We start from the raw sequence: 10,965 nt of genomic DNA on the forward strand, positions 1-10,965 counted from the left end.
GGAAGAGGGAGAGAGAGAGAGAATTCAAGCAGATCCCAGGCTGAGCACGGAGCCAGACACAGGGCTCGATCCCACAATCCCGAGATCACAACCCAAGCCAAAACCAAGAGTTGGACACCCAACCGACGGAGCCACCCAGGCGCCCCGGATTTTACATCTTTTCAAGAAGGGTTGGATGACCTCACACTTACCAATAGCACCTATGTTAACCCTGGATGAGAATAGACTCCGAGCCACACTGAGCCTGTGGTATCCGATCCTAAGTGTGAATCAGCAGAGTGTCCGTTCTCATTCAGCTTCACCGTCCAGAGGCCCCTGTGCAGTCGTGGAGATGGGCTGCTCGTACCTTCTTTCAAACTGTGAGCGGCAGACAGCCCCTGTGCCTTCCCCCGGGGCCACGCTCTCAGGCCCAGCATTTGCAGCGGGTGCAGGACCGTCCTGGGGCCGTCGCCGCACTCGGCACTGTGTCGGCTTGGCTGCCCTTCTCTGTCGTCTTGCCCTCCGCCCTTTCACGGGTGAGCTAAGCCTCAGGTTTCGGAAGCTGTTTCTGCCTCTCCTGCCCCTCCTCCCCGTGGTCTCTTGGAGGCGGTATTCCGGATCCATGTCATCCTTCTAACTTGGTCTTGGTGTTTGATTCCTGGAGGCCTGAAGTAACACAACTATGTACTTTACTTTCCCCGGGTGTGTAAGCTTGCGATGAACAGAAATTGGGCACACCTCCTTTTGCTTGATTCGTTAACTGTACTCCTGGGGGAGCGATTTTTACAGCAGCCATTTGTGTTTCTAACTGTTTTTGCCTGTTGTTGCTGAGACGGATCGCTGGGACAGGCTTGGCCCTGGTAGGTACTAAGCAAAACTCTCGTGGTTCATTCTCCCTTACTCAGTGTGTGTGGCTTTGCTTTCTTTCCCACTAAAGTCTACATCTAGAACAGTCAGGCTTCCATTCCACCGGGATCTTCTCTCTGACCCCTTGAGCATTAAAGAGGTCAGGCTGCACCAACACTGTCTTTGCAGCCGTGCAGACGCTCCATGGAATCAGTAGGAAGAGCCACGTGACAACACTGCATCTTTGCTGAGGGCAGCTCTGGAGGCACTGAGTGGGGTCCTTGCGAGCATTAGGGTCTCAGATTCAGTCTGGAAGGGTAGCATAGTTAAGGTCAGTTCTCTGCCGTTCAGCATGCCTTGCATAAAGCGAAAGTGCCAAATTACTTCCCAAACAAGGGCTCTCTGCAAGCTCCAGGAAAGATCTCGCTCAGCTGGTCGGTGTGAGCATGGCTCGCACGCCTGATGTGGTGGACCGACGCAGGGCACAGACGTTGCTGCTGCATCTTCCGTCCGCTTGGCTCTGGGTTGCGTGAGATGTGGGCCTTGTTTGTTCGTTATATATCCAGGAACTGTGTCCTTGGGCTTTTCATTAGGTCAGATTGTGTCTTGTCCATCATCGGATGAAATAATTATGTGACACAGTGGTTCTGGTTCTTTGCTGTCCCTGGGCAGCATTTCCCATTGACTTTATATAAATTCCCAATCCTCTTCTGCGTACATTGATCTAAAATCTCTGGCAGTGAAGCTTGGAAGTGGATATTCTGATTAAAATTTATTTTAATTAAAATTAAAGCTCCCATCGGGGTTGGGAATCACAGAACCTTTCATCCTGAGTGAGGGACACGTCTGTGGGCAGCAGTGGTCCGCAGACCATCCCCAGAAGAGATCGACTAGATTGACATGCACATGATCCAGTTCTGAGTCCACGTATTGGACACGAGATGGTTCTCCTTCTGTACGACAGAGACGACTGGTATTCTCGTAGAGCGCGGACTACATACCAGGCTCTGAATGCTACACAGCCTCTGTCTTTAATGACCTCAAGGAGGGAGGGTTTATGATTTCCTTAATTATGCTAATTATACATTAGCAAGGTGAAGTTATAGGGCTGAAGGGACTGGCCCAGAGTCTCATTTCAGACCAACAACAGAGGCAGGGTTCGAGGTCAGATCTGCCGACTCCAGTGTGGAGGCTTGAGAAAGCAGGGACCGCGGTGCTGTGCCCTTTCTGTGCCCCTGCTGATGGCACAGCGTGTCCAAACCGTCTGGGCTCCTCCCTGGCCCCAGGCCATAGACTAAATGCTAACCTCAAGCTAGTTACTGGGAGGTGAATGAGAGGAAGCCCGAGGAAGGCGGGAATGTGGTATAAAAGCGAGGGAGTGTGCGTGTGTATTGGGAGCAGGGCTTCCACCCACGAGCTCTCCGTCCCCACTCCTGCTGCGTCGTTCCTGTGAGGACTGGCCGCAGACACCCAGATCCCTAAGGGTTCTGACCATTCTCGTGGCCTCCGGAGCCCGCGGAGTTGGCACCTGTCCCTGGGCTGTGCACGCCGGCCCGCATTACCGCGTCTCGCCAGCAGGGGAACCGCGGCTCCCTCACACCTCCAGGGCGTCTCTCCGGGGCACGGTTTCTTTCCTAGAATTGCTGCACGTGTGTTCATTCAACACCACTCTGTATTAGACACTGACTAGACTCTCCTTCGTATTTGCGTCCAGTTTCATACTTCAGGTTTAGAGAAGAGCCAGTACATAAAGCGATCCACGTGCATCTGCAACCGTTCAGTGGTAGACGTCTGAACAACACTGGAGGCTCCTGGCCGGGGTGGTCTGACGCCCTGTGACCAGCGCCTCAGGGTGCATTCATAATCGCTGGGGACACGTGGCTGTCGCAGCCAGGCAGGGGAGCTGTTCCTGGCATCTAGTAGGTAGAGTCTGGGGACACCACTCAGAGTTCTACAGGTCACAGCAAACCCTGCAATAAAGAATTATGCAGCCCAGAGGGTCAGAAAGGTTGCAGGTGGGATGGTCCGGACTCGGCCGGTGGGGTGCATGCTCTGGGGCGGGGTGGGGGTTGTTCTGTGTTGTGCCGGGGCCACGTGAACGTGCCGTGCCTGTGGTTATGGACACGTCAGCATCTTTGCTCGGGATCGTCCATAATCATGCACGTACCCCGAGGACAGAAGACCACCTTCTGGCCTTGCCGGCCCGGTTACCTCTTACAGCGGCCGGTGCAGGGCCCCTGCCTCCTGCCCTCCATTCCTTCTTCATGTTTCCGATGTGTCCTTACGTGTAGCTGAGTGGCCCCGTCCTGATGTGTGAACCTGCATTGTACACGTCTTGTACAGCAAAGGGTCCGGAAAGTGGGTGAACCCGTCGGGGACCCAGGAGCTCTTTTCCTTCACTTCACCAGCCACTGGTCTGAGCCCTTGTCCTCTGCCGGGCAGTGCCGGCTCTGGGGACCCTGGGATGCTGTAGACAAAAATCCCTCCTTCCATTAGAGCCGAGCAGGCTGTACACAAGCCAGTGAGTGAAGCAGCTCAGGAATTCTTTCTCGGGGTGGGCGGGAAAAGCCTCTCCGAGTAGCTTATGTTTGAAGCTAAAATACAACGCGTGGGGCAGCACAAACCAGCCGGCCGGGCAAAGGGGGTTTCAGGAACTGGGAACAGCAAACACCCAGGGCCTCAGTGACGGTAACACAAAGTAAATATCCCTGCCCCCACCCCGTCCCCCCAGCCCGATCAGAGAAAAGATGATCTCCACAGGCCTGCAGTGCTGTGAGCTGCGGGCACTGGGGATGGTGGGCATATTGAGTATGAAGGTCCACACATTCATCTTTGGAAAAATCCCGAAGAAACATGATTTTTTACTTTCCTATTTCCGCAAATGCCTTTTGGTTGTAGTAGTGGGCTCCAATGAAAGAGGGAATGATTTGTAATCATAAAGCTGTGTGTTCATGAATAGATGGTAAATAAATAAATCGGAGGCATCATGCACAAAGACTGCCCCGTCTGGATGCTGTTCCTCTAGGAACCTGTCCTCATCCTCACAACTGGGGGGTGGGGGGGGTGGGAAGTGGGCTTGAATCTAGTCATCACATCTCGTGATGATGCCCTGACGACGTAAGTCATAGTGAAGGCCAGAAGAGTTGTATCATTGTAAAAATAAAGGAGCAACTACATTTAAAAAAATAAAATTAGGGGCATCTGGGTGGCTCAGTGGGTTGAGCCACTGCCTTCGGCTCAGGTCATGATCTCAGGGTCCTGGGATCGAGCCCTACATTAGTCTCTCTGCTCAGCAGGGAGCCTGCTTCCCGCTCTCTCTCTGTCTGCCTCTCTGCCTACTTGTGATCTCTCCCTGTCAAATAAATAAATAGAATCTTTTAATAAATAAATAAAATATTTTAAAAATAAAATATTAAAATAAATAAAATATTAAAAATGAAAACATTACTAAAAATAGAATTGAAGTTTGCATTCATTTCCCAAATTCCTCAACCAGTAGGACTTGGAGGAACAGGGGTGTCCCCTGGACCATTCCCTTCCTTGTCAGAGCAAGTGCAGAAAGCTCCAGAATATCTCCTGCCAGTGCGCAGCAGCCTGGGACAGAGCCAGAGGGCACTCTTCAGCTTTGTGCCCAGAGACCTCTCAGAGAACACATGCTGCCTCTGTTTGCTTAATTTGGCCAATGGTATAATTTTATCCTCATGTTTTATAAAGTAAAAGAATAGGGATGTTTTGCTGACACTTTCAGAGAGGTTGAAAGAGAAGCATGAACAGCTCCGTGGAGAGGCGTGCTGTCCGCAGAGTGTTTTCAGAATTGCATATTGCATTTTCCACTTGTTGTAACCCGGCTAGATCATAACCGTTTTGTTCTTCATGGATGCCCAGAGTCTATCCCAGGACCTACACGCAGACACTCAGGGCGCGCTTGTTCCGTGGGTGGATGTGTGTGAGCCGTTGGAGTTCACTGTGGCCGCGTAAGGCAACTCAGTTACGTAGTGCAACTCAGAGGTCGTTGGGAATGTCCATCATGGCTGTCTTGGAAGATGGTCTTGGAGTTTCTTGTCTCCTGGAAAACAGTTGTGCACCCGGAAACAAACAAAAAAAGCAATTTGGATCTGCTGTGTTTTGCTCAATTCCCCTACGTATTTCTTTTTAAAACCAGTTTTTCTTTTTAGAAAATGCCACGAAGAGTTTCTTTAATCAGTCTTTTCGTGTGGTAATATGGCCCTTCATGGCCTTTATTACAGATTCCTTTAGATCTTTGTTATTTATCTGTTGAAGCAAAAGGATTTTTTTTGAAAAGGACTGCCACAGGCGATACTATGCAGATCCTCAAGTTCAAATTCAAATTCATTAGTTATGTCTTGGCACCTGAACAAAGTCTTAGCCTGGTGTTAGCCCGGAACACCCATCCTGCCCACTGCGGGTGTGGGTGCTCTGCCGGTTTGTGCTGGTCTGATGCTTCCTGACCTGTGGGCTCCTGAGGTCACTGCCATGACTTTCCCTCCCGGTCTCTCCTCTGTCAGAGACGTGCCTGTCTCAGAAGACAGACTGTCAAGCCAAATAAATGACAATGTACATATGTAACGAATATAATAAACACCATCACATCTGTTTAAAAGAAAAAGAGGAATTTCTTATTCTTTTCAAATTGCAGCTTGGGCATAGTAAGCAATCAAGTGTGCGGAGCTCGGAAGATTTCCAGCTGAACAGTTTCAGCAGCCCTCCCAGGCAGTATCAGGTAAGCAAGATGGTTTTTGAAGAACGACGACTAGTCATTTGTAATATTTGAAATCCCAAGCTATGGGATTCTTTACGTGAAAATGACCTATTAGGTTGTTTTTCTCAATATCAAAATAATGCATGAATTTAACGCATATGCGCCAGGCGCTGGAGAGACGAAAGTAAGTAACACGGACGAGGCCTTGGCTTGCAGAGCTCCGAGCCTGCGTGTCCACTGCGGACAGTCTGCTCCCACGAAACAGAAGAGAGCGGGATGGAGCTCAGACCCCACCGCTGACTCTGGGGTGCTACTGCCTTTTGGTGATTTTCTGCCGGTTGACTTAAATGATTTATATGTATGTGCATAATTTTACGTATACTTCAGTATTATTTACGTGTATATGTAACGTTATGTAAATGAGTGAATACTTAATGAACGACAGTTTTTCACTTAACAAAACATATTAATTTTAGTGGATTAAAAAAAAAGTGTTACTACTATGAACATTCTTGTCCATGCACCTAATTATATCCTTAGAATAAGTTTTTCTCTTTTAAGATTTTATTTAGTTGAGAGATAGAGAGAGAGAGATCATGAGCAGGGGGAGGGGCAGAGGGAGAGGAGGAAGCAGGCGTCCCACTGAGCAGGGAGCCCGATGCGGGACTCGATCCCAGAACCCCGGGATCAGGACCCGCGCTGAAGGCAGAGGCCCAGCCAACAGAACCCTGCTAGAATGGGTTTTTGGAAGTGTATTTTACTGCCCAGCATTTAATCTGGGGTTTAGAGAGTAAGATTTGCCTTTACCACGTGTCCGCCCGGGACTCGTGTGCCCAGCCCTGAGCCTGGTCCTCTTCCTGAGCCGTGTAGCCTACATGCCACGTCCTCGAGAGGCTTGTTCCGGTGAAACGAGCCATTCGTGGATTACCAGCAAGTACAGAGTCTATTTCTTGGTAAGGGAGGTCAAAAAACGTGAACAAGCATGTGTTTGCTTCATCTCCGGTTCCCACATGCAACCTTCACCGCACCTTGAGCCTCGCCCGCGGAACGGCCGTGTGTTTCTGTGACGCTTTGCGACCGAAGCACGATGAGCCCCGTGCAGGAGCAGGTGTGCTTGGAAGCGCTGGTTTCCTCGAGAAGGGACCGGAGTCGCTCCCTCTGGGGACGTGGCAGTCGCTCTGGTGATCTGTGTAAGGGTCTGCTCCTCCCAGAGGAACTTGCTTGTGGACCCTGAATGTAAGGGTGGGGCAGACTGAGTGGAGACATCCAATTACATTCAGGGTCCACAAGCAAGTTCCTCTGGGAGGGGCAGACCCTTACAATCTGGTGGCAGTGTGTGTTCTCTGCAGACAGATCACCTGAGCCTCCGCTGGCCGTCCCTCCCGAAGTCCTTAGGAAGGACAGACTCAGACACGTCTTCCAAGTGAGAGACGTGGCACAACAGGAAACTGAGGTGGATTTCTCCTCTCTTGGTCTAGAAAATTATGAAGAGGCTCATTAAAAGATACGTGCTACAAGCCCAGGTCGATAAGGAGAGTGACGAAGTGAACGAAGGTGAGTGGAACGGGGACCAGTGGTGGTGCGGGGCCCGAGGCCGAGCCGCAGGGGAGCCGCAGGGAAGGGCTGGGCAGGGGGCAGGGCCTCCGGGGGAAGGAGGATGGCTCCCCCGGATCATCCGTGCACGGACTACAGGGGCGTGGGCTCGTTCTCCGCAGTCGGGGCAGATGGCCCTTGCTGCGTGAGTAAGTCCTGCTTCTGGGGGTGCTGGGAGGGAGGAGGAAGGGGTTGGGAAAAGCAGAAGGCTGTTGCCCCCAACTCCTGCTAACACCTGCCACCAATGCCTCCTTTTTATTTTAGGACATTTGTTACAATTCTTTCTCTATCGTCTTTTTTTGTTTAATTTAATTTTATTTTTTCCGTGTTCCAAGATTCATTGTTTATGCACCACACCCAGTGCTCCATGCAATATGTGCCCTCCTTAATACCCACCACCAGGCTCCCCCAACCCCTCACTCCCTTCCCCTCACAAACCCTCAGATCGTTTCTCAGAGTCCACAGTGTCTCATGGTTCATCTCCCGCTCTGATTTCCCTCAGCTCCCTTCTCCTCTCCATCTCCCCCTGTCCTCTGTGTTACTCCTTATGCTCCACAAGGAAGTGAAACCATATGATAGTCTTTTCATTAACCAAAAGCTTAGGTGAGAAAACAGAAACCTGCCCCATTAGGAAGTTTTTCCCTTTGCAAAGATTCGGACGACAGATGTCTGTGGAAGAAGGACCGCTCTCCTTCTCTCCCAGTGACCTTGTTTCTTCGTATCAGCACTTAGAGTTAACCCACTGTCATTTTGTTTTTCAAAGGGGAACTGAAGGAAATTAAGCAGGACATCTCAAGCCTCCGCTATGAACTCCTTGAAGAAAAGACTCAGAATTCAGAAGACCTAGCAGAACTTATTAGAAAACTTGAGGAGAAATTGTCAATGGAACCAAATCAAGAGGAAAGCAATAGATAATGCAAAGGCATCCTTTTAAAAATCATATTTATTTGTCCACTTGAAGCCATATTATTTTCCAATTTATTTTTTTAAGTACCAGTGTGAACACCTTTTAAACAAGAAAATGTCCAAAGATAACTTGGATCATCCAATTATCTAAAACCCCAATATTTAATATTTTTGGTGATTGAATTTCATTGTTCAGGCTGAAGTTTGCAGATTATGATGAAAATTGTGCCCGGTGTTTGATGTTTGTTTATATTAACTGCTTTCTGTGGTATAACTGTTGTGATGATGTGATTCCGTGTTGTGCCTGCTTGGGGACACTTCCTGTACAGCATTTCTCCTGAAGGTGACTTCAGGTAACTTCTTGCCTGCTTTATGGGTCCCCTGATGGTGACTTCCAGCCCTGAAGCCTGGGGAAGGATGATCTGTGGGTATTTGGAGAATGCTGTTGAATCGTCTACTCTGCTTGTCCCCCACAGAATGTGACTGGTAATATCTGTGCAAAATGCGATTAAATCCTTCCTGAGCTTTTGGATTCATCTCACTGGAAACATTACACTTAACAGTGAAAAAGTGCTTCCTTTACTGAGCCTGGGAGCATGGTTTAGTGTGCGTGTGTGCGTGCGCCAGTGTGTGTGCGTGCCAGTGTGCGTGTCCCTGTGTGCATGTGTGTACGTGTGCCAGTGTGTACGTGTGTGCATACACGTGTGTGCATGTCTGGGGCACATGCGTGTGCCCGTGTGTGCACGCACTAGTGCATATGAAATCCTTGTCCCATTTTCTTTTGCGGCTAATACAGACCCTTGGAACCTCTTTATCTTAGGTTTTTACTGTGATGGAAAGATTTTGGCCCCATAAGCACCCTTTATTAGAGACGTAGCAAAGTCACAGATGACTGCAGTGATTCGGCCCAGTGATAGCAGAGTCCGGTGCCATCCAGAGCTAGACATCTCTATCCAGGTTATTTGCAGGGGGATTCCCACCTTTGGCATCGAGTATAAAGGGAAAAAAGTATTGAGGCAACTCAGCAGTACTTCCTGTTGCTCTCAGTGCATTCTCCCGTTCCGCCGAAGTACACCACACGGGACTCCGCATCGGTGGGTTTGTTCTTACCGAAGACGGGAGGCGGCGTCTACCACAGTGGAAAGACAAATGAACGTCCGACTCGCCAACATTAAAGGATGCTGGGCATTACGGGGAGTGTTGCTTTAGAATCAGTAAAGGAGGCTTTGAATGCAAATTTTTAACTTCATTCTGGAGAGAAAATGGTCGCAAAAGTCTGTTAACCCCAACTTTGGCTTAATTTAAATCAGAAAAGCTTTATGTAACCAGATCCAAGAATACATTTGAAATTTTACATTCAGTGATTTTGTACTTGCGGGTATTGTTTATAGAGAAGCTATTTGGTAATAGAGAAAAGGTGAACTTTCAGATATTTTATGACAATTTTGGAATCAGAAGTTCTAAAAACCAGTCTAGTACCAAGGCACTACCCACACATTAAACAGTCCGTCGTCCACACAAAGCTTGTGCATTGTGCCAAGCAAGGGGCTGGCCTCTGTGCCTGGGGGCGCTCGGGCCACAGGTGGGTTTGACGGCAGAGAATCGAGAAAACATCCCGAGATTCTCCAGTGTCTTTAGGTGGGGTTGACTTGACGAGATACAGGTTTGGGGAAGTGAACAGTCATGTCTCCGGCTCTCCGGGTAAAACACGCCATCGGGTGCTGCCCTGTGACTTCAACATGAGGTCCTCACGTGCAGTCAGAGTCTCCCCAAAGTGCCGCCGAGTGGGTCCTGCTTCCAATTTCCTTTCAACTGGAACATGAAAAGAGAGACCAACCTCATGTTAAGAAAGGTTTAAAAAACTGCAGGAAGAGCTCAGTCAAAGGCGTCAGTCGGAGCCGCCACCACAAGCGTGAGCCTTCGCAGCCTCAAGACCTCGGCAGTACGTCCCACATCGAGTCGCAGGCTGCGTAACCTTTAAAAATAAAGCGCTTCCTCTGTTGAAATGTGTTGACACAACCTGTTCTCTCTGTCACGTTTCCCTTCTCGGATCTGGGGCTTTCTGGAGGTCGGGGCACCGTAAGGAGGACAGCCTGGGGATGTCTGTGACCCAGCGGGTCCTGCGTTGGGGCTGAGCCGCCTTCACGCTTCCCGGCACACTGACTCCCACTGGACAAAACCAAGTCCCTGTGTCTGTACGTCCAGGCCCGGCTTTACTCTGTGCAGAAGCCGAGATGTAACACGGATTCAGGACGATCTTACTAGGCAAAGCTGATGACTCACTAGAACCCACCGTCTGCTTGAAACCTTGCCATGGACTGACAGAATGGAAAGTGCATGTCTGACCCCGAGGAGCTTGCAACCGAAGAAAGAAACGGGACTGGACAGAGCTGTAAGAAACGTTTACGGAGCCTCTCCTGTGTGCGGGGCACACGGTAGGTGTGTTCCATGAAGTACCAAGTTTGAGCTAGCTTTCTGCTAACGACAACGGTCTGAGGTCCCACCGTTATGACCCTTAGTTTAGAAGTGGGAAAACTGGAGCCTTTTTATTTTTGAAATTAAGTGCAATTAACTAGTATAATTAATATAGTACATCACTAGTTTTTGATGTAGAGGTCAGTGATTCATCAGCCGCATGTAACGCCCAGTGCTCGTCACTTCACGCGGCTCCTTCCGCCCGTCACCCGGTGACCCCTGCCCTCACACCCTCCCTTCTGTGACCCCCAGTTTGGTTCCCGGAGTCCAGAGTCTCTCACGGTTTGTCTCCCTCCCTGATTTCTCCCCCTTCGATCTTCCCTCCTTCCCCTGTGGTTCTCCACACTGTTTCCTGTTTTCCACACGTAAGTGAGACCATACGATAAGTGTCTTTCTCTGCTCGACTTATTTCACTCCACATAATCCCCTCCAGTTCCATCCATGTT

General features: G+C 49.7%; 1 protein-coding gene across 1 annotated transcript in view; it reads left to right on the forward strand.

Annotated features, from left to right (window-relative positions):
* Positions 1–8,574, forward strand: part of TRPC6 (transient receptor potential cation channel subfamily C member 6) — a 98,877-nt gene extending 90,303 nt beyond the window's left edge. The window contains exons 11-13 of the mRNA XM_044260167.1: positions 5,483–5,566; positions 7,024–7,099; positions 7,902–8,574. Of these exons, the coding sequence (XP_044116102.1) occupies positions 5,483–5,566; positions 7,024–7,099; positions 7,902–8,053 (312 nt within the window). The 3' untranslated portion in view covers positions 8,054–8,574. The remainder of the gene's footprint in view (positions 1–5,482; positions 5,567–7,023; positions 7,100–7,901) is intronic.
* The last annotated feature ends 2,391 nt before the right edge of the window (positions 8,575–10,965 follow it).

Source organism: Neovison vison, chromosome 7 (assembly GCF_020171115.1).
Source record: "Neovison vison isolate M4711 chromosome 7, ASM_NN_V1, whole genome shotgun sequence".
Taxonomy (NCBI): Eukaryota; Metazoa; Chordata; class Mammalia; order Carnivora; family Mustelidae; genus Neogale; species Neogale vison.